We start from the raw sequence: 24,192 nt of genomic DNA on the forward strand, positions 1-24,192 counted from the left end.
AATATCAGAATTTAACAAGATTCCATCTTCCTCTTAGATTGTTTCCCCTAAACATAACACCATACCTTTTAAATAACTTCCATACATACCATTTATTTCTTCAACCATAATTTTTCAAAACACACACATAATATAAAACCCCATATACAACTAGAAATCATTCCCCAAATACAATCTCTCATATCAATTCAATCAAATAAACATACAATATCACTAAATTAAAATCAATTTATTTCATTCATTCTCCCAAAATTACGGCTACGAATTCAACACAACTTTCTTTTTTTTTTTGGCACAAAGCTACCTCCTCTCAAACACCTCACCAGTAAAAATCAGCCAGCAACATCACTTGCAATCCAAGAGGACGGAGAATACTTTTAAAATATATATAAAAATATTAATTCTTTTAATACCACATTTTAGATAATTGATTTCAGCAAAACTGGATCCGTGTAAAGAGTGCAAGGTTATATTGAGTATAGGATTATACAAAATTTATCACATCATAATTAATTTATCAGTTATCGGAATACCTTTCTACAGCATTATTAAATTATTAAAAAATGAGAAGTATTTATTTATAAATTGAAATGCCTTTTATTAAGCTGTCCGGGTGGTGTAGTTGGTTATCACGCTAGTCTCACACACTAGAGGTCCCCGGTTCGAACCCGGGCTCGGACACCTTTAAGTCATATTAGTTATAAGCTTTCCGTGATCCCTATATTTTTCTCAATATTCCGCTCCTCCCCCTTTTTTTTTTCCTTCCAATTATTCAATTGTATCCTTAAAGGATCCATAGTTTTTGTGGATTGTTTTCAAACTTTATATATATATATATATATAGTTTTGAGAGAGAGAGAGAAGAAATGGATTATTTTTTTCTTAAATAAAACTTTTGTTAGACATTTAACTATAATTCCAAAGGTTGATTTAAATTTGTTTATTTTCAAATCCTGGATTAACATATAAAAGAATTATTAATTCTTTTTAATATACACATTTAAAACCCATTTAAAAAAACTTAGTTTTTATTATTAGAGAATACTTTTAAAACAATTAACTATTTAAAAAAACTAACTAAAAGTATATTGATATTTTTTTTAATTTTTAATATCATTTCATAAAATTATATAAAAAATATTGATTTAATAATTTTTATACAGAGACTAGTTTAAGAGTATAGCCTCGTGAAGAGCTACATTGAAGATTTCTACGTTGAAAAACTGGGATGAAAATGCAGTTTACCATATTTTTTTATAAATATTTGTTTATTTTATAGATTAGTTGGAAGAGAAAACAGGAATTGAATATTGTTGGGAACCAACTGAATACCATCCCACCATTAACAATTCAACCGCTTTTTTGATCAGTTATTACCCAAAGTAAACCAAAAACAAAATCATCTGGTAGAGAATCCAACTATCAAGGGTTTTCGCCTTGATGAAACGAAAACCCAAATTTCTCAATCAATCTTCTTTTTTTGGTTAATTTTATTGATTAATTAACCAAATAGCTAATCCTCTCTCTCTCTCTCTCTGTTTCTGATTTTCAATGGCTGATCATGTATCAGACACTTCACCTTTAATCCCCCCGTCTCCGATCACCGAACCCAGCGAGATCGACCTTGAAGCCGGTCCCGGCGAGCAAATTCAGTGCCGTATTTGCCTCGAAACTGACGGTAATTCTCCATTTTAATTGCTTGATACTCACTCTAAAACTCGTCGCTTTGGTTCACCATTTTGGAAATTTATTTGTAGCTTTTACTTGGTTGTGGATGTAGAAAATGTTAGGTACAAAGAGTTAAAAATTGTTTCTTTTTTAGTTCACTTTGATAATTTGTGGAGGTTTTACTTGCATACTTCAGAATTGTTTACCTACTTTTTGTTTACTGTTATTGTTCCATTTGTGTTAGCTGTTGATGTTAGAGATTGTTGATGCTTGGATTTTTGTAGCCTTTTTTTAAAATAAATTTATTTATGGCGATTTTGACTAAAGTTTAGAATTTTGCTTGTGAAATATTTAGAGTTTGTTTCTGTTTGCATCATTTTTAGAACTATCCACTTCATGTTTATTTTTATTGTTATCGTTGGTGTATTGGCTGTTGATTGTAGAGATTATGAAATTGAAGAGAAATAGTAGATCTTGGGGTTTGTGAGCTTGGCCTTGAATTTAGTTAAAATTATCATCTTTGTAATGCTTAGCGGTTGTTGAACCGATAATTTGATCATGAAAGTTCCTTTTTTTCCCGGTTTAACTGATCAGCAACAGGGTAGCTTTTGTATGACTTGGTTTTTCTTTTTTAATTCTTATGTTAAAGCTTTAGATTTCTGGCTTGAAAATTCAGGCTAGTTGTGTTTACTTCTTAGGTTAATTATGTTTTCGTTTCATCAGGTAGGGATTTTATTGCACCTTGCAAATGCAAAGGAACGGTTAAGTATGTACATCGTGAATGCCTGGATCAGTGGCGAGCAGTGAAGGTATGGATGTTTGTCATGTTGCACAGTTTTAGTGATATGGGTTATGTTATTGTGTTATGGATCCCACATTGTTGCTTGAATTCTATGTTGCGACATCTTTTGATATGACTATTCTTTTGACCTGACTAATAGCCAATTTGGGTTTGGATAGGTCACTGAACATTCCCTTTGTTGCACTCAATGTTAATAAATATGTCCTTCGATGTTTGCATGTTGGTTTAAAAATTGACAGAGACTTTTGTTGCATACCATTTTCTTCACTGATGCTTGAGGTGGAATTTCGTGGCTTAGAGGCCACTTGCATTTTAATAATTTGGATCTTTTACTCCCTCTCTTTTGTATTTTTTTTTTGTCAAGAATGATTGCTATTTCCTTTAATGTTGCATTCGTTGTCTTTGCCATAGAATGCGGTTTCTTTGGACCTGGTAGATTTTGTGAAAGTAGGTTATTACCAGCAAGGTAGCCTTCATTTAAATTTTTTTTAAAAAGGAGATGTAGAAAATTTATGAAACTGGACAATAGACCTAGAACTGGATAGAAAAAAAATGCTGCTCCTTCATGGTTGATATTTACATTATGTGAATGAAAGTGTTAACGAGCACACCTCTATATTGGGATAATTCACTGTGTATCTACCCTTCTGGTGCCTGCCAAACTAGCAAACTGTATATGACACTTGACAAGTAGTTGGTTAAGTGATTAATGTGATGCATTGGTAGTCCAAGATTGCCTTAACAGAGGCTTCCATACTGGATATAGGGTATGCTTAGTTATTTTTCCTTTTTACACTAGTCAATTGCACTTGTTCTTGTAAACTCATACACACAAACTTGGATCTTCCATGGTAAATCTGGAGGCAGGTTATGTAGGTTGTCATAGTTATGTTTGCTGGAGTCTGTTTGATTACATGAAGCAGTTCACTTTCTTTACTTTTCTTGTCAAGTTCCTGCCGACAATTGATGGTTCGTAAAAAAATGATGCTCTTTGTGATAAGTTGTTAATTTTATCTATGCAACAAGTTAACCTGCCACTTGTCCCCTCTTACCCTGGAATTTCTGCTACTGAGCTACTTTTTTTTTTCTCTCCTGACAATCTGTTTATTTTTTTCAGGAAGGGTTTGCATTTGCTCATTGCACAACCTGCAAGGCTCCTTACCATTTGAGAGTTCACGTTGCTACTGATAGGAAATGGCGAACTCTGAAATTTCGATTCTTTGTGACCAGAGACATTGCGTTTATATTTCTGGCTGTTCAGCTTGTAGGTCGTCAGTACCCTGCTTTTGGTTATTTTGATATATACCTTTCTTGTTCTTTTTCTTTCTTCTCGATCAGAGGTTCTATTGTTATTTATTTATATTAATTTTGGTTCAGGTAATTGCTTCACTAGCATATTTGGTGTACCTAATTGACACTTATCAAAAGTCTTGGCTTCGTCTCGCATGGGGCTTTGATAGTGAGCTTAGTTTCTACTACATATGTGGTAATCTCAAAAACCTGAAGTGATAGTTATCATAATCCCTCTCAATGCATGCTTATGACACACAGCTCTAGTTTCATGGTTTTCTTACAGATTAATAGTTATTTTGTTTGTGACTTGGGTTATGCTCAACTTGACCATGTTTATCTATTCATGGTCCTGTCATTTTGTCATCTTAAGTGTATCGAACTTAACTTGATTTATGATATCAATTCTTTTATAATCTAAAAAATATTTTTCTTGGTGCGTGAAGGTGCATATCTCCGTGGTCTGCAACCTTGAATGGTATTTATTCATAAAAATTGGCTGCCGACTTGAACTGACTAGTAGATCTGGCTATTCTTGTTAGATTATTTGTCCCATATTTATATGAAATCACACAAATTGTTCTGGAGTTTTACGTAATTGGCTGCTTGAATGTCTGTTACTAATTTAGAAACTGAACCATTTGTCCATTAATTTCAGCTTATTATGAAAAGTATAAGAAAAAAAATACCATTTGTCTTTTCAACTTTAAAATATTGGTAACATTAAAATTTTAAAATACAGTTTGATTAACTGGTGTCTGGAGGCATGTGAGATTTATGTTGAGGATTCAAGCATGGTCTGTTATTTTGCATTATTTTTTCCAGAATACTTGTATAGAATCTTCATGGTAGAATGTTGTCGGACAGGAGCACTATTATTCTTTGCTTTACTGGGGCTATCCGGGTGCTTCATAACTTGCTATGATCGAAGAGTACGCAATGATTTGGCTCAGCCTTGTCGGGAGTTATGTCTTTGTTGCTGCCAGCCTGGGTATAACTCTGCTCTATATTCTTGCAACAACTGATGCACATGATATAATTATTCTCACTGCTGGATTATCATATTGTTATCCTTGTAATTGTGTGGTGGGGTTAGGTTTACTTGACATGAAGAGGAAAATGTATGTTAGAGTTGTCAATTGTGATTTATTAAGAGATTTGATATTTCTTTAACTTGTCTTCCTCTTCGTAGAAGAGATGAGGAATTTAAAAGCCTTTTCAAATCTTGAGGAATTTAAAAACATCTTAGATGCTAGGCTCCTTTGATTGGTGCAATAATAAAAATCTTGCTCAAAACCATAAATGTTAGGTAAAAAATCTTGGTGCAATAATAAAAATGTTGGGTTAAATTCTGGAGGGATTTCATTTAATTAAAAATGTTGAAGGCAGGGGTATCTTGGATTTCTTTGTCAGAAGCCACATAGTTGGAACCATAACCTAGTAATGTTGTTGGTTACTTGTGCATAAAGGAACTATTTGATTGATTTATTTTTAAAAGAGAATACTCAGTTTGCTGATCTAGATGTATTCGCTAGCACTCCTGCCCACAAAAGCTGAGATCAAACAACCGCCAGCAAATTCATGTGTGGTGTAGAATCCTTGACTTGCCTTAGGAACAATATGTTTATATTGTGGTCATTTGTAAAAGCTAGGGTTCCTCAATCCCTACAATTTTACAGCCCAAAACTGTAGAGAAAAAAACTAGGTTCTCAAACCCTAAGGTTACAACACTTAATTGTAGAGAAAACTCTGAAATGTTTATTTTATTAATATTCCCTAAAAAATAAGCTGGACAACCCTATTTATATTAATTATAGATCTAAAATCCTTATAGAATAAAGATTTGTATTAAAACTTACCTAACTAGTAGAATCCAACTAGCATTAGGATTCCCAAATTAAACAAATTCTTGTAAATCTCAACAATTAAATGAATATTACAATAAAAATAATTATGCCATAAAATTAAAAAATAGCATCCTGCATCATGTTGAACTTTGAGGTCTTGTCATTTATTACATTAAAGTTCCATTTATTTTTTGTTTGCACGCCAATTTATCTAATTGAACAAAGGAAAAGATTATTGTAGTCTTTCCCTATCTGGGACATTGGATTCTGCCTAAGTTTTTGGTTAAATTACCAAAACCTCCCTGATGTTTGGGCTAATCAACTTTCACATCTTTGCATTTCTAAATCAATCCCTTACATCCCTGACCTTTACAATGCAAACACAATTTAATCCTTGCATTAGGTTACCATTTGTAAAGTCTAATGTGCCAAATTTGAATTTTAAAATGTTCTTATATGTTGAAAATACCCCTAAACTTCACTTTGTTCTATTTTCCTTAATTATCATCTCTATATCATTTGTTTTAAATGGATTTTTTCCCCTTCTTTTCAATGGTTTCAGATAGCATTTAGTATATAATATAATATGACAGTAGTACCTTTTTAGTTTTTTATAGTTCTTCATCATCTATAGATTTAGTGTTCGATTTGAGAAAAAAGAGGGATGAAATGTTGAGCAGGCCAAACCTTAGGGAGGTTTTGATAATTTGATTGAAAACTAATATTTGAGTGTTTAAGTAAATTTTATTCAACAGAACAGGTTGTTACCATAAGTTTCTCGTTGGTGTGTTAGAAGGGTGTTTAAAGTTTAAATTGGGGCCAAATCAAGGTTTGGCACTGGAGTTCATTTGGGTGGTGTATTAAACACAAACTCTGGGCATTAGGGCAGGAGTTCAATTTTTTTTTTCTTTTTTCTTTTAAACACATATGATACACTAAAACATTCTCTCGTAATTTTTTCATTCCTACTTTTTCACCTAGCATTTTGGTTATTGGATTTGAGAAAATAAATCAAATAATGAGTTATGTGATCTGTCTGTTTCCTTAATCTTGCAGAGTGTGTGCAGATTGTCATTTACCTGGCACTCTTTGTATCTGGACAGACTGTACTACATGCTTTGAAAGCTGTGCAAGCACAGCTGGTGAATGTGGTTGCTTAGGAGGTGCCGGTGAAGCAGGGTTACCACTATTGTTTATAATGGCTTTGATAGTGCTTGGACTATTTACTGTGATTGGCATATTCTACAGCGTGTTGGTGGCCACAATGGTTGGACAATGAATTTGGCAGCGGCATTATCATATACTTGCGAAAAGGATGCTAACAAAAGTGAGTGTAGTCACCTGCCTTCATATCTTTTTTAATATGCTTCAGTATAATTTCTACGGTGCAGTAAGTCACCAACACCAACCAAAAAAGAAAGTATTACTCGTATTACTTTTTGGCCCACTAAATCTTACCTGAATTTTGTGAGGGAATTGGCTCCAGTAGAAAAATGGTTAAAAAAAAAAAAAAAACAAAATAAAAGGACTTAGTGAATTTCTGTGAGACATGTCTGGCACTAACATTCAGGGCTCTGTAGAATTTCTCAAGCTTAGCACAATTTTTATTGATATACCAAATTTCTCTCGATTGAGGTAATGGTCAGTTCAAGGAAAAAAAAATGTTGTCAGGTAACCATCTTTGCCAACTCATTAGGTCCGGAAGTCCTTTACAATGAAAACTTCAAAGGTTGCTTAAATACAATGCATCCTTGGCTTAAAGATCTATCTTGGGATGATGTTTTCACTTTGTCATATCATTGCATCACGTTCTTGAAACATTTTTGCTGGTTACTGCATCAAATATTTACTTTTTTGGCATCCATGCAGGTTTCTTGGTCTAAATATTTATCATGACTTGTTTCCCTTCTGAAATGACTTTAATATGCTCTGTTAGGAATATGTTGTTGAGGATGTTGATGGTGAAATGACGGGATCGGACTGGTCTCCTCCACCACTTCCTACTGAGCATGTTCAGCAGCTGAAAAATCTGGGCCTTCTCTGAGTTAAAGGGGGTGATATATTGATCACAGGAGACACAGACTGACTCTGTTTTGGTATGTCAGTCTATATTGTGGCCTTTGAAATCTATCAACAGCAACGTGGTAGGCAGTTACAAGGTAAGAGATAGCGAAGGCACTTTGATGGCTCAGCTGCATATATAAATTTGGGAATGATGATTTGTAAAAATTGCCTGGTATTGTTACAAACCTTCCATCAATTAAGACAACCTGAACAGGCCACCCTGAAATGGCTAACAAAAGACTTGATCGTATATTTCATGCCTGTGATCAATTGCAGAGAACATTTTCTTGTGTTCAATGGCTTTCTTCAAAAAGCGTGGTGCGCCTGAGATTGTAATTAATTACCGCCGGAAAATATATCACTCTGCATCAGCTATATTTCCCGCATATACCGTTTACCATTTACCAAAGAACTTGGCTTTGAAGTTGACGTCCTGAAAAATACTGAATTATGTATTTCATTTTGTTTACTGTAAAGAAATATATCTGTTTCTACATGAAACTGCTGGTTTATCGGTAATTCTCGCCCAAGTAATGTATTTGGAACTGCTCCCTCCAGTACTATTATTTCCCGTTTTCCTGATCCTGCACATCACCTCACATCTTTGCATGGATTGAGATACAGAAGGATCTTTATCCACCAGGATTAGAAGATGGAAGATGAAATCTTAGTTTAGCAATCAAGTTAGATGGTCTCATAAGAGCATGCTAGATGGTAGATGAAATATTCAATAATGAGAGTGTCTTATCAAGTTAGGTTTTTTTTAAGGTTTTTTTTACAATTGATTTATTTTATTTTATTTTATTTTTTATGGGGTTATTCTGATCTCATGTGTTAATATACAAATTTTGCAGGTTAATCCAGATTGACTCAGGTCAAGTTTGTTTTGTTTGATTTATTTGTTGTTGTCTTGGGCCAAGTTTGTTATATTTAAGAAGAATTTTAAAATTGAGTTTTTTTACGATATCATCCTCCAGTTTTTTTACTTATCAGATTTGATTTTTATTTTTTTATTGTTATTTTGTTTTTACTTCGGTAAATTTTTTTAATTGATATTGTTTTTTTATATTATTTTTAAATATTAAATTGGTTGAAAATTAAACTTTTTGATTGAGATTAAGTCTAGGATTTAAGGGGTTTCAAGTTTTGGAGATTAATCAAGGTTTTGGAGGTTTGCTTGATTTTTTTAAAAAAAAAACTCATATTTTTTCAATTTCATCCTTTAGTATTTATTCAACTAGAGATTGAGTTTTATTATTTTTATTTATTTGCTTTCTATAATTTTTTTTATTAATTATAAAAATGATATAGGTTATCTCAGTTCTTTTTATTTATTGTTCTTTGTTAAATTTACTTTAGAAAATTTTTTAAACTAATTTTTTTTTATTTTATCATTTAATATTAAATTGATTTATAATTAATTCTCTTTTTCAATTTCATTCTTCAAGGTTATAGAATCTTAAATTGATTGAGAATTTTTTTTTTTCAATTCCATCCTTCAAGATTGGAGTTTTTGATATTATGTTATCTCATTCGAACTAGATAGGTTGCTCGCGCGTTGCTGCAGGCTACTTCTGAAAACGTGTACTGCTTTTATTTGTAAGACAATTGAAAGAGAGAGAAAAAAAAGTGCTTTCTAAACATGTAATCAAGAGCTGGTAGCATTAAAAGGTATAAGATTTGGCTTTCAAGCAATAGATAAGTAACATGTAAAAAACTTGCTTAACCTATCTTAATTTCATATAAGAATCAAATTATAAAATATAAAGAGACATTAATCTAACATAGATATTGTTTAAGCAATTCAAAACAAAAAGTGGCATAATAAACAAAAAGAGTATGAAAACCTAACTTTTGAATGAGAAGTGAAGTTTCAGCAACTGTTAGCAAGTAAAAAGTAATAAATTGTTGTCAACTCCTTATTACTGCAGGGATCTAAATAACTTAATTAAGTGTCTGCAAAAATATTTTATGTATTCATCAATATGTCTGGACTTACTGTGTAAAATGAATATAGTACATACCTCAAACACTCATCTTAGAAGATAATTTTTTCCTTAAGAGAAAGTAACCTAAGAGTACCTAAAGCCTTTAGACTTTCTTGGGCAACCATTGGCCAAATAGTTTTCCCCACCAGATTCTGCATATATATATATATATATATATATATATATATATATATATATATATATATATAAAAACTCCTAGATATAAATCAAAAAACTTATGCACGCATATAATGAAATAACCCAATAACCATTGTGTAAATTAATGAAAACAAATTCATCAACAATAAACAAAAATGAAATTGAGAAAACCAAGCGAAAAATAAAGATCAAGATATCTCACATCGCGACACGGGTAATTTACTTGGTCATGTTTAATAAATTCCTCTATCAAAATAAATTTGTAATAGAAAAACACATAAAATTTGTAATAGAAACCAACACACAAATAAAATTTATTGAACAATATATATATATATATATATATATATATATATATATATATATATATATATATAAAACAATGCAAGGCTGTATATATGAAAAATCTTATAAAAAAATTAATATTAAAAAAAATCTATATAAAATTAAGAAAAAACCACAGATGAATCATACTCACTTCTTTAAAAACTAAACACCCCCAATATCATTTAAAAATAATCACAATCTAATTAAAATATAAATCAAAAATTTATTTGAAAAAATATACACAAATAATGCACTATTTTTTTAAAAACTAAAAAAAAAGAATATAAAAAAGAGCCAGGCCAGGCGCCTGTGGACCTGGTAAGCCAGGCCTAGTGCCTGGCCCAATGAAGCAACGACCCGCACTCAGGCCTGCAATGCTAGGCCCAAGTGCGGTCCTTTAAAAAAAATTTTAATGGGGTGAACGACGCGTCGTCTGAAAAAAATGACGCGTCTCTTGCTTCAACTCAGAATCCGGTCATTGTGGTGGCCGGAAAAACATGGCCTGTCATTTTTTCACCTAAAAATCTTATTTTCAATCCATTTTTGACCAAAAACACTTAGAAAACACTCTACAAACCTTGTTAAACCAATCCATGACCACCAAAAAACTGCCCGAAAACCCGAAATCCACCTGGAATAAAAATTCTTCCCTAGCTCAGATCTGTTGTTTTAGGTGGTTTCTAGGTAAAAAAAACTAAACGTAACCTCCCTCATCATATAGAATATTTTGACATAAAAATCAACTGTTTTGGTGGTCAGAATCTTTCCTAACGACCATTTTCTCTCTCTAGACTGGAATCCGGCGACTCCCTCTCTGTCTCCTCCCAACAGAAAAGGATTGAAAAAAGAGGAAAATGAAGTTAGGTACCAAAATGTATTGTATTGAAATTCAAGGGACCGATCGCCTTATACCTAAAAAATATAGGGGATTGAAATGAATGTTTCAATGAAACTTTCAATTCGCCCCCATGTTACCTGAGATTTTCACTTCAGTCTCGCAGCTTTCAATTCAATCCTTTAGATCTTTTGAAAGTTAAGCTTTATAATTTTTTTAATTTGCTTTCTATGAATTTATCTTGTTCTCATTACACAGGTCGCGAGTTTAACAAGTTAATTTAGGTTTACTTGGGTTTATAAAAAAATATTCAATTAGTAACTACTTCTTCTAGTTGGATTTTTTTTCAATTTTATCATTCAACATTGAGTTGGTTGGAAATTGGGTTTCATAATTTTTTTTTAATTTTTTTCTATAGGGTTATCTCGATATCAGGACTCGAGTCGCGAGTTTGGTAAGTTAAATATGTTCATTGTTTTAGTACTTTTTTAATTGGACTTCATATTTTTTTATTTGTTTTCTTTGGAGTTATCCTGATTTCATGACCGAAGTTGCGGGTTTGGTAGTTTAATCTAGGTTGATTCAATTTATTTTTTTAGTCATTTTTTCACCCTCCATCAACTCATTTTTTTTAGTTTTTTTTTATTTCATTCTTCAATATTAGGTTATTTGATAATTAAGCTTCCTATTTTTTTTTTTAATTTTCATTATATAGAGTTATCCTGATTTCATAGATTTAGTTTTTTTTTTCTTCTCAACTTCAACCTTCAATATTGGATCTATTAGAAATAGAGCTTCATAATTTTTTTATTTAATTTTTTTTTAAAGTTATCCCAGTCTCATAACTTAACTCATAAGTTTAATAAGTTAACCTAGATTGACTTAGATAATTTTTTATGTTGTTTTTTCTAATTCGTCTTTTATCAATTTCATCATTCAACGTGGGTTAGTTGGAAATCGGGCTCTTTATTTTTTATATATATATATTTGCTTTCTATTGGGTTATTTTGATCTTATGACCCAGGTCGTTGGTTTAGTTAGTTGATCGAGGTTGACTCAGTTCATTTTTTTTGTTCTTTTTTAATTGATTTTTTTTCAATTTCATCATTCAATATTAGATTGTTTGAGAATTGAGTTTCATATTTGCTTTTTTATTTTCTTTTCGTGGTGTTATCTTGATCTCATGGATTTAGTTTTTTCTTTCTCGATTTCAACCTTTAACACTGAATCTATTGAAAAATGGAGCTTTAACTTTTTTTATGAAGTTATCTTGATTTTATGATTCAGATTGCGAGTTTAACAAGTTAGCCTAAGTTGTCTAGGTTTTTTTTAATCATTTTTAATTGATTTGTTTTCAATTTCATCCTTCAATATTGAGTTAATTGGAAATTGGGCCTTGTAAGTTTTTTTTATTTGCTTTCTATGAGGTTATTTTGATTTCATGACTTGAGTTGCAGGTTTGCGAGTTTAACAAGTTAGCCTAAGTTGTCTAGGTTTTTTTTTAATTATTTTTAATTGATTTGTTTTCAATTTTATCCTTCAATATTGAGTTAATTGGAAATTGGGTCTTGTAAGTTTTTTTTATTTGCTTTCTATGAGGTTATTTTGATTTCATGACTTGGGTTGCAGGTTTGGGATGTAAACCTGAGTTGACTCATATATTTTTTTTGTTTTTTTTATTTTAATATTTTATTTTTTAATTTCATCATTTAATATTGGATTGATTAGAAATTAGCTTTCATAACTTATTTTAATTTTCTTTCTATAAGATCATCACGGTCTCCTGGATGACAGATTTAACAGGTTAAACTAGGTCGATCTAATATGTTACTTTTTTAATATTTTTTTAAAATAACTTTCAATATATAATTATATCAATATTTAAAAAAAGTCTAATATGCATTATTTTTTAAGTTTATAATTAATTTTTTTATTAGAAAATAAACTATTAGCATTTAGATATTTTTTATGTTAAAAAAATATATACGAATGACAGGGAAGACGTAACTTATTCAATAATAATCAGTTGCTTGGCTTGCTTGGGCACATAATCATTGCTTCTGCCATTGATTAAAAAAATTATTTTTAATTTTAGTTGCGTTTACATTATATTCCTACAATTAAAATTGACTCAATAGCTTATAATATTTCTTATGATATAAATATTATTCCTCCTAAACCTTCCAAAATCAAAGGAAAAATCCCCCAATTTTTGGATAAAATTATTAATTGAAAAAAATGAAATTTACTTATTCAATAATAATGATGTTCAACTTGATATTTATTCTTGGCTTTATAAAAAAACAGGGGACTCCTGCCATTTCTTGAAGCCAAAACTGCTGCAAGAGAAATGGTGGGCGCCCGCCGACGGCTGAAAGCCACGGCTTGCCCCTATGCCTATTACCAAACTACCCTCCCTTTCCCATCACTTTACTTCGTAGGAAAGCATTAGTATTTTCTCAATTACAATCCATGTTTATAATTGAATATTTTTTTAAAATTATCTAAAAAAAAAACCCTTAGTTTGAATTGATTTGCTTTGATCCAAGAAAACTTTTTATGTAATTTTTTTATTTTAAAAAAACTAGTTTAGAATTTTGTAAGATTCTATTATTTTTTTAGGGCATTGGTTCCTTGGTATTGTTAGAAATAATTTGATAAAATATGTAATAATGTATAAATACAAGTTGTAGCAAGAAATTAGGTTGAATTCAAGAGCTCCAAGTGACACAAAGCTTGAAGGGCACGAGTCAATTTTATATGAATAGGTGAAGAAAATGTGGCTTGATGGGATCAGCTTGAAGTTTCAACTAGTGGGGTCAATGGTCATAATTAAATTAATATTCTATTTCAAAGTGTAATAATCCATAGAAAGTGAGAACATCTAATCCGTGACCGACCAAAACAACAAACAAGACTAACACAAAATAATATATAAGAAGATGCTAAATAACCTAAATAAATCGTCACGCATTACACTGCCTGTCAGGCTTATCCACATTTGTAGATTCACCTTTTCCTATAAATAGTTTCCAAGGTGAGATTGCTGCCCATAATTCAGTCACCAATCCAGGTTTTCAGAAAGTGAGAGGAAGCAAGGTGTTAATTACCTCAGGATTTTGAGAGAAATGTCTGATATTGCTATTTTGGTTGCTGAGGAGTATGAAAGGAGGGTCAAGAATTCAAGGAAGGCTGCAGGTGGAGAAGGAGACATGGAGATTAACTGGGTTTCCTGCGCTTCTGTCTTGGCTCAGAGCATCAAGAATAATATAGGGAAAGAGAAGATGGAGCTTCTCAAGTTGGTTTTGGAGCCTAGGAGCCAGGTGAGTCTGGCAGCATCTAATGGCTTCTTTTCTGCCTAAGCCTGAGGAAATTGTGTTTTATTTCCTTCTTTTACTTGTAATTTTGTACATGAAAGTGTTTTTGAAGGAGATTCTCTTCTTATGCGTAGAATCCCATGTTGTAAGGTTTGAGTTATAAATGAAAAAAACCTGTTCCAAGTTTCCTGAATTGGAATCTGGACTTGGGGAAATCTCTGTGTGTCTGTAGATTCTTGTGAGAAAATTATGAATTGGAACAACCATGTGTACACACAGCACATTGCTCTCAAGTTATAAGCTTAAATCGCCCATCATTCCCCTTCCCTTGCTTTGTTTTCAACTCCATTTTTTTCCCCTTTCCCTTGCAAAGGACAAAGATTGGATCTCCCAATCAAAGTATACTCTGAACCATCCATTTACTTCGAATCTTGAAGAAAATGCCTGACCTGGTATGAACTACCGGCCTCCATTACTGTGTTCCCACAAGCTCTTCGCAATGTTTAATCTTTTCTTACAGCTAAAGAGGAGTTTTTACAGGTAGCCTAATCCACCACAAGTTGTTCTTTCTTTTTCAAGTCAATCTGAAGGCTTTCCAGCACTCCATTGCTAAGATTACACCATAGATTCATCCGGGCCGCTTATGGGCCTCGGTTCTTGTAACCTGGGATGGGCCCCTAGCAAGAAGAAAAGCCTATATAATAGTGGTACTAAAAAAAAATAAAAAATTAAGGGGCCTCCTTAGCTAATTATATAAGAGAAGTAGGGACGTATATACTTTTTTAATAATAAACATTTACCAGTTTTTTAGATCATATGCTTGCAAACTTAATTTACCCAACCCTTCTATCTCTTGAAATATTCATTATTTCATAAATACATTGAAAATAAAAATCATTATAAATATCTTTGTTTATAAGATTTATTGAGACAATATTTTCATTGACCAAAAAAAAAAAAACACAATTAATGTTACTTACACATGTTGACTTAAATAACAAATCTTATGCACCCACTTGTTGAAAATCCATTAACCACAAAAGTAAGTGACAAGCAAATTAGAAAAGTCAACATAAACCATCGTCATGTGAAGAAGAAAAATGGAAAATGGAGTCATCATAGCACCCACCATTTTCTTTTAGCCGACCACAGTTGGTCATAAGTTCCTCCACAGTACCTTTCAAGTCGTCTTTATATTACGGTATAAGTTATTTTTTAAAATATATTTTGTTTAAAAATATATTGAAATAATATTATTTTTATTTTTTAAAATTTATTTTTAATATTAACACATCAAAACAATTTAAAATTATAAAATAAATAATTTAAAGCAAAACAAAAATTTTTATTTAAAAAAAAATATTTTTAAAACGAAAAACCAAACATTCACTTAATACTGAAAGGTAAGCATGTAACATTAGTCATCATAGCACCCAAATGAGTGCTTGCATTTCAATTTCCTTGAACTTTCACTTCAAAAAATTCTCTTGATTGGTGCCTTAAATTTTCAGTGCTGCAATCAATTGTAACAGATAATTTTATCTGTTTGTTTTCGCGTTTTAAAAATATTTAATTTTTTTTAGTTTTTTTGCTTTAAATTAATATTTTTTTAGTATTTTCAGATTATTTTGATATGTTAATATTAAAAATAATTTTTAAAAATAAAAAAAATATTATTTTAATATATTTTAAAATAAAAAATATTTTAAAAAACAAAATATACTTCTAAACAGCGTAACATTCACACACTCATCAATGTGAAACTGTGGTCATTTGATCCATGTTAGGACATCAGTAGCATTTATTTAATGATGTTGGCGTTTCAGCTTGTTCAGTGAGCGTTGTCGGCTACTTTTTTTTTTGGGTCTGATTTAATTTGTGGAAAAATAAAGTGCATGAATCACACGACTCTTCATTGGCCCCACTTAGCTCTTTGAAAAACTTCAGTAGCATTTATTTTCCTTAATTACAATAATACAATTGTCCTTATGTAAATACAAAATTTGTTGGACCTTTCATTAATTACAATAATGAAACGGTGATTTTGCTGGTGAAAAAACAATGCTGTTTTCTTCGAAGCTCGCAAAAATGATGTAGTTTTGATGCAAAACTGTGTCGTTTCTACAGTAAAAACTGGAAAAATATTTTGTGAAATAGCAAAAGTACAAAAAGGAAAAAACTACAGTTGAAAAATATGGTTTATTGAAAAACCACAATAGGGAATTGCAGTTTATTTTTTGATTTTTTTTCTAATATATTCTTTAATATTGAGATGTCTTGTTGTGCTATATTTACAAATTAACAATAAAAAATTATATTTTTTAATTCAATCTTTGATTCAGATTAAAATTTTTAAATGATTGTAAATATCTGATTGGTGATTTCACTAGTTGTAATTGGTTCTCCGTCATTCAAGCTTTTGATCGGTATCTAATTATATATGCTAACTATATAGATAGACTAGAATAGCTAGAATTCTTGTAAATACTTGATTGTATTTTAGTAGCTATAATTTCTTTATATTAGTCAATCACAGTCCTAAACTATAGGATTTAAAATTATACACAACAATTATTTATACCAATCAAGTTGAAAAGAAATGGAATTTAAAACCTTTTTCTTAAAGATATTTTTTAAAAGTTTTTTTTAACTTTAAGAAGTTATAAGATTATTTATTTTTATATTTATATTTTATATCTGATAATTTATTTTGTCATATATTCAAACTAAATTTATAAAGAAACCTATTGACAAGTGCTTATATCTCATATTAATTCTCAATCACCATATTATTGTCCCAAGCTACGTAATGGGTTGAACTAATTTTTTTAATACTAACAATAAAATCAAAAAAAAAAATCATAATAAAAAAAACTCAAACCTATGGATCTGAAAAAAACCTGAAACCTGAATGACCGGTAATAATTTAGTTTTGATTTTAAAAAATTCAAGATGACCAAAAATAAACCCATGATAATTTTTTTTTTGTAAATATATGATAAATTAAAATTGAAAATGATATTTTAATTGAATTTTCATGAGCAATTTATTATTGTTTATCAAATATATAATAATTGAAAAAATTTGTTAAAATTAAACTAAAATATTATAATATTATTTAAAAAACATTTCAAAATTAAAAAAGTAAGTGAATTAACATTTTTATGTTGAAAAAAAAACAAAGAATAAAAAAGTAGAAAAAAATAAAAAGAAAGAAGGGTACCGTGGCATAACCCTTAGGAGAAGGCAAGACTCATGTATCCAGCATTTCTTTTTTGAAAATTAAAACGTAGTGTTGTTCGCTTATCCAGATTTCAGCAGAATATTGGTCGAAAACTAGGTACAAAATTGATTTTGTGTTTTTGAACCAAAACAACTAATTTTTAAATCAAATTTTCATCTCAAAATACTTGAGAAACACACTACAAAGCTCAATAAACCCTTACGTGCCCTTTAAGTAGAACAAAATTGGTTAAAAACCAAAAATTCAAACGAGGGCACAAATCTTTCTACTTGTTTTGGTAATATGAGAACCTAAAATAACCACCACCAAACTTTTCTTTTTAAATGAAACATTTTAACATCAAATTTAACCATTTTGATTACCTGAATCACGACAACTAAAACCAAATACTCTCTCTCTCTCTCTAACCCTATTTTTCGGTAGATCTATGTTTCTCTCTCATCCAAGGATAAAAAATGAACTTTAGGAGCATATTTTTTAGACCCGGTCCAGTGGCTGGCCCGGGTCAATTTTTTTTTTTAAATCAAAACGATGTCGTTTTAGTAAAAAAAAATAAAATCAACGAGTTACAACCGAGTTTTTGACCGAGTTTTGCCGAGTCAACCCGCCGGGTCACACTGGGTTTTTCCTTCCCCTGTTTTTTCTCCAACCCAGCCTAGTTCCAACCCTAGGTCGACCCGTCAGGCCGAGTTTCAAAACTATATTTAGGACCATAATGAATTTTGGTGAATACGTGTGGGTAGCCATCAATTCTATTCTTATTTTACCTTTTAATGCTCAAATGCTTAATTTGATATTTTTACCATAATTTCAAGTCTTATTTCATGCAATTAGGTTAGAAAAAGGACATGATTGATAGAAAAAAATAAGTTAAGAAAATAAAATAAAGAACTGAATTTTTGGATCAAAATAAAATTTATCTCATAATATTAAATTGGCCATTATAGTTCTTCATGTTTTTCACTTTGGTTCCTATCATTAATGCTTTCCAATCTTTGATAAAACTTTACAAATTTGTTATTAATTTGACATTAAAACGATTTCATTGAAAAAATAAAATAAATAAGAAAAAAAGCTACAATAATTATCCTAGGAGTTGTAGCATATGTTATAATGTTCTTTTGTAAAAAAATAATTTTCTTAGTCGTTGTGTTGCACGAAAAAATGGTACTTTAAGTCAATAGAAAACGAAATAAATATTTGATGGTATTAGGCAGCCGTAGTGATGGAATGGTGGAAAGCTGAAACAAACGGTACAGTTTCTACAAAGACCGAAAGACGTCATTCGGTTAGTCCTTATTAAGGTTGGACTTGCAATAAAACTTGCTGAGTGGGGCCTTTTTCCTTCTGTCCGTAGTTATAAGAAACTGGGCCTCGCTGGGCAGTATAACAAGTATGGCAAGTTCGTCCAAAGTTTTTGGAAACACTGTGTAAAAATTATGTTTTTAAAACTTTTAATTTTTTTTATTTAAAATAATTTTTATTTTATATTTTAAAATATTTTTGATGTGTAAATTTATTTTAATATATTTCTAAACGAAATATATTGGTGTAATCTTTGAAGAAAAGTTACAAATTTAAAATTAAAGAAATCTTTATATTTTTATTTTTAAAAAAAATATTTAAGAATGAGATGATAGTAATCTCTCCATTGGTAGGAGCTGTTATACATTAAAAAAAAAAAGATGATGGAAGGTCTGATAAATTTTGAACTACACAACGAAAATAATATATAGTCCTTCCCTAACATTAAATCCACATCTATACCTCTAATGATCTAAACCTAAAACCCCAGCAAGACTCAAGTTTTAAGCCCAGCATGGAACAAAATCCAAGAAACACAAAAGTGTATGTAACAAGTAAATTAGAAAAGTCTACGTAAAAAATCACCATATAATGCAGATAGCATGAAGGTAGCGTCATCATAGCTCCCGCCATTCTCTATATGATCTTTGAGCAGACGATAATTGGCCACAAGTCCCTCCGGCAAAACCCTAGTCCTGCAAAGTGGGCATGTAGCCAGGTATTCTTCTAGCCATTTGTCAAGGCAATCCTTGTGGAAAGTGTGCTTGCATTTCAATTTCCTTAAACTTTCACCTTCCAGAAACTCAGACAAACACACCGCACATTCTCTTGATTCATGATGCCTAAAGTTTTCACTGTAACAAATAGTTGGGTTCTTTTCTTCAACGAGGTTGAAATATTGAGTGGTAATTATGCGAAAAAGTTTATCAGAATGTGTGACCATACTTCCGGGCACGGCGGATCGGATTAGGAGGACAGCTCTTAGAAGAAGGAGATCGAAAAGGGCTATGGCCATGGTGTAGAGGTAAGAGAGGAGCTGGAAGAAAGAAGCCATGGTTGCTCATGAAGAACGAAAGAAGGGCTTAAAATCAAAGTTCATACAACACAGTTACTTTACTAGTCAATGTGGGTTCAAGCACAACTGCTTCTTGTTGGGTCCATTTTCAATATTTATTAAAATTAAGACATTGATGTTTGGTATGTAACACAACTCAAGTAACGACAGGCGAGGAAGCCCGTCACGATATTACAAAGAACATCTGACCGGAGGTGACTTCTATGGTCAAGGCGAAGCCGCTGGGTATCTTACAATCCATTAATGACCCCACTTAACTTTTTTGGAATTTAATTCTTGTTCGCGATAAGATTTAAAGTTTTTGTTTTAAATACCGATAATTTTGCTAAATGGACTCTTCTAGTTTTAGCTAGGTTGTCTAATTTTGTAAATCAAATTTGTATACGTGCAGACAGAAAATTAAATCCACAGAATATATTATTACTATTATTATTATTTTCAGATGTTCTTTTTGAAATACTTTACATGTTCACACGTTATTTCTTCTCTGTTTCACATGAACATAAGCATTGCTAGCTGCACCTAAAGTTTAGGATATTATTAGTTATTTGACTGAAAGTCAGATATTTTTTTTAACAAAAAAATAAAAATAAAAATGAATATCTAAGCTTGTCAGACATTTTATTTACATAAAAAAATTCTAAAATATAAATTAAAAAAATTATGCATGCATCTAATTAAATAAATCAAGAACTATTTATATTAATAAAAAAAATCATTAATAATAACTAAAGATGAAAATGAAAGAATTAAGAAACAAATATAAATTAAAATATTTGACATTGTAGCACGAGTCATTTACCTAGTTGTGTCTAATGACTTTATTCATCAAAATTAATTTTTTATTTAATCAAATGATAATAAAAATAACAAACACATGAGATTGATTGAATAAAATCAAAGAGAAAAAATATATTATACAAGGTTATATATATTAGAAATATTATCTAAAACAATTATAGATGAATTAGAATAATATCTTTTAAAAAATAAATATATACAAAATAATTTAAAACTCATTATCTAAAAGAGGCTAAATAAACAAAATAAGAAAAGAAGAGAGAATGACTATATATTAATTTAAGTATGAATTAAAAAATTATTTTAAAAAATATATATTAAATAAAAGGTATCAATTAAAAAATACTATTTTCAAAATCAGTAAAACAAATCATATAGAAAATAAAAAAAAAAAAATTAACATGGCTCAATCTCCAATTAAATAAATTTTGAAAGATCAAACTAAAAAATATTATTCCAAAAAAATTAAATAAATTTGGATGAATATTTTAAATTTATATTAATTTTTCAAACTTATAATTCTTAAAATCTTAAACCCTGAGATAAAAAAAAAAACTAAAACTAAAACCCAAACTCAAGTTAGGGCAAGCAAGGAAGTTCATTACTTATTAAAATATGAAAACTAAAAAAAAAAATAAAAATAAAAAATTTCAATTTTTTTTAAATACTTTTAAAATACAAAAATAAACATTTACTTAATCTCGCAACAAGTGACCCTACTACAACACAATTGACATTCAGTGGCAACTGTGAAAGACTTTAGTGACATTTGTAAATGTCACTAAGAATTTTATAAGCTTTTATGCAAATGCCTTAAAATAAATATTGACAAAGCAAAATATTTGATAAAGCAATGCATTCATGTCATTGACTTTTCCAAATGTCATTTTACATTGACTACAAATGCCTTGAAAGATACCACTTTTACCATAACTAAAAATGCCATTATAGCCAAATATTTCATAAATACCGTTAGAACCCTTCCAATATATTTAAATTTTACCATTTACATTACTGGCTATGAATTAATTTCATTTAAATAAAAGCAATTTAAATTATAATGCACTTTCATTATCCAATGCGTAAAATACTAACATATATACAAGAAAGAAACTTCACATATACATCACTTGCAAAGTAAATTCCAAATAGTTCAAATGTCTAATATATAGTCATAGAATAAATAAGAAAATAAAAGGCCTATCAAATAGTATTATAAGTTCTAATATTTTAGTTTTTAGAATTAGATGAAATTAAAAATTATATTAAATAAATAAACAATGGATTTTTTCCATTTTTTGTTTTTAATTTAATTTATTTTTTATTTTAAGATTTGACCCAATTTTAGAGCTTAGAATGAACGAGGATCAAAATCGAAATACAAAATAAAATTTATTTTTGATTGAAGAGTGAACTTGAAAATAAAAATAAATTTAGTAAGAGGAAAAAAAAATCAAAAGAATGAGAATAAAAAATGACATAAATAATAAAAATAATGTTTTGATTGAAAAGTGAAATTAAAAAGAATAATAACTTTTACAAAAGAGCTAAGAAAAAAAAATTAGAAATCAAAACAACGAGGATCAAATTGAAAAACATAATACCATCAATTTGGATAGACACGTGTCGTTGGGGGATTGAGATCATCCAATCTGTCATTGTCTCAATAATTGTTTTTTAAATTATTATGATTTTTTTTTTAAAAAAGTTAGGCCGTGTTTTTACCAGTCATCAAGATTGCATTTGGATTAATAAAATCAATCAATTTAATTCGGGCTACTCAAGCGCGGTTTAGTTGGAAACTCAAGTTAGGCAAATAGTTAAGTTGTGAGATCTCAAGATTGACTCATTAACATTTGTTTTGAAATTTAAAAGAATTTGTTCGATTCGTGGCGGAATGCGGGCCAATAGACTAGTTAACTATAAACTAAAAGAAGAGGGTGCTTTATTATGTTCTTCCTCACAAATCACTATTAATTAGAATAATGCTTAATTTTTTTTCTTCTTTGATTCCTTTTCAATTAATGTTTTGTTTTTAGTTTCATCATTTCCTTTAATATTAGATTTTTGTTTTATTGAGTTCATCCTCACAAGTCATACTCTCATAACTCGAATTGCGGTCATGATTCGGGTCGTGAGTTTTGCGGGTTAGTTAGATTTACTTGGTTTTTTTTCTTTTTTTAATTTTTTTTAATTTTATCCCTTCAACAGTGGATTGATTGAGAATTGGACTTTATATATATTTTTTATTTTCTTTCTATGGATTTATCTTGGTTTTTTTTTACCTAGGTTTAACAAATTAACCAGGTTGACTCGGGTCATTGTTTTTGTCCTTTTTTTACTTGATTTTATTTTCAATTTAATCCTTCAACACTGGGTTGATTGACAATTAAACTTCATATTTTTTTATATTTTCTTTCTATTAGATTATCATGGTCTTATAACTCGAGTCACAAGTTAAACTAGATGACTTTTTTTTGTTTTTCCTTTTTTTAGTTTATTTTTTTTCCCAATCTCATCTTTTAATATTGGATTGACAGAGAATTATTCTTCATAATATTTTCTAGTTTGCATTATAAGAGGTTATCCTGAGCTTAACTCTCGTCATGAGTTTGTTTGGTTGACTTGGGTGGTTTTTTGTGTTATTTTTACTTCAACATTGGATTGATTGTGATTTAAGTTTCATAATTTGTTTCGATTTGCTTTTTATGATGTTATTGTAGTCTCATAATCCATGTTTGGAAGGTTAACCTTGGTCTACTAAGGTTATTTTTTTAGTTGAATTTTATTTTCAATTTCATTCTTCAATATTGGATTGATTGAGAATTGGGTTGAATAATTTTTTTTATTTGTATTTTATAGGGTTATCAGAGTCTTATAACCTAGGTAGCAGATTTGGTAAGTTAACCAGAGTTGATCCAAATCGATTTAATATGTTGTCGTTTCAATACTTAAAAAAACCAATGTCATTTTTATTTTTTTAGTTAAACTATATTTTTATCGGTCATCCAGATTGTCTTTAAATTTGTCAAGTTGACTACGTCACTTCAAGCCAATCCCTATGTAGTTTTAACTTTTTCTCTATTGAAAATATATTAAGAATATTTTTTTTATATTAAAAAAAATTAATTTGATAGAAATATGCTATTTATTAGGTCATTTCATTATGCTATTTTTTTATTGGTTATCCGGATTGTGATTTAAGCTTCGTAATGCGGAAAATTATTTAATGTGTCACTATTTTATTTTTATAATAAATCTATAACAGAGCGGAACAGAAATACTTAACGCTCGCTGTTTTTAGTAAAATTAATTTACAAATTATTATAATTTTGATGTAGAACCGATTGCAGCTGGAATAACAAATTGCAGAAGGGAGAACTAACTGCAGCAGAACCAACAACAACAGCTTATTGTAGAGACAATACCGAAGAGACAAATCAAGAGCTGCAGCTGGCCTTCTCCAATCT

The 24,192-nt window shown here is 29.9% G+C and overlaps 2 protein-coding genes, 1 long non-coding RNA gene and 1 other non-coding gene across 4 annotated transcripts; 3 read left to right on the top strand and 1 right to left on the bottom strand.

Moving 5' to 3' along the window:
• The first annotated feature begins 607 nt into the window (after positions 1 to 607).
• TRNAV-CAC (transfer RNA valine (anticodon CAC)) lies at positions 608 to 681 on the top strand. Its single transcript has one exon. It is a non-coding gene; the product is annotated as a tRNA-Val (tRNA).
• A 512-nt stretch (positions 682 to 1,193) lies between these two features.
• On the top strand, positions 1,194 to 8,190 carry LOC18100967 (uncharacterized). The gene is made up of 7 exons (XM_024604836.2): positions 1,194 to 1,678; positions 2,392 to 2,477; positions 3,588 to 3,734; positions 3,848 to 3,956; positions 4,628 to 4,751; positions 6,664 to 6,934; positions 7,544 to 8,190. Exons 1-6 carry the CDS (start codon positions 1,552 to 1,554, stop codon positions 6,884 to 6,886), a joined length of 816 nt encoding a protein of 271 aa, XP_024460604.1. The 5' UTR covers positions 1,194 to 1,551; the 3' UTR covers positions 6,887 to 6,934; positions 7,544 to 8,190.
• A 5,671-nt stretch (positions 8,191 to 13,861) lies between these two features.
• LOC127905573 (uncharacterized) lies at positions 13,862 to 15,263 on the top strand. The gene is made up of 2 exons (XR_008059721.1): positions 13,862 to 14,749; positions 14,838 to 15,263. It is a non-coding gene; the product is annotated as an uncharacterized LOC127905573 (long non-coding RNA).
• Positions 15,264 to 19,405: 4,142 nt separating this feature from the next.
• LOC7456935 (E3 ubiquitin-protein ligase RHA2B) lies at positions 19,406 to 19,900 on the bottom strand. The gene has a single exon (XM_002309965.3). The coding sequence runs from the start codon at positions 19,898 to 19,900 to the stop codon at positions 19,406 to 19,408; it is 495 nt and encodes a 164-aa protein (XP_002310001.3).
• Between the last annotated feature and the right edge of the window lie 4,292 nt (positions 19,901 to 24,192).

Source organism: Populus trichocarpa, chromosome 7 (genome assembly GCF_000002775.5).
Source record: "Populus trichocarpa isolate Nisqually-1 chromosome 7, P.trichocarpa_v4.1, whole genome shotgun sequence".
NCBI classification, from domain to species: Eukaryota; Viridiplantae; Streptophyta; class Magnoliopsida; order Malpighiales; family Salicaceae; genus Populus; species Populus trichocarpa.

Coding starts and splice junctions, on each gene's coding strand:
- LOC18100967 (XM_024604836.2), top strand. CDS start 1,552: ATGGCTGATCATGTATCAGACACTTCACCTTTAATCCCCCCGTCTCCG. Junction 2,478..3,587: donor ATCAGTGGCGAGCAGTGAAG/GTATGGATGTTT, acceptor TATTTTTTTCAG/GAAGGGTTTGCATTTGCTCA. Junction 3,957..4,627: donor TAGTTTCTACTACATATGTG/GTAATCTCAAAA, acceptor GTTGTCGGACAG/GAGCACTATTATTCTTTGCT.
- LOC7456935 (XM_002309965.3), bottom strand. CDS start 19,900: ATGGCTTCTTTCTTCCAGCTCCTCTCTTACCTCTACACCATGGCCATA.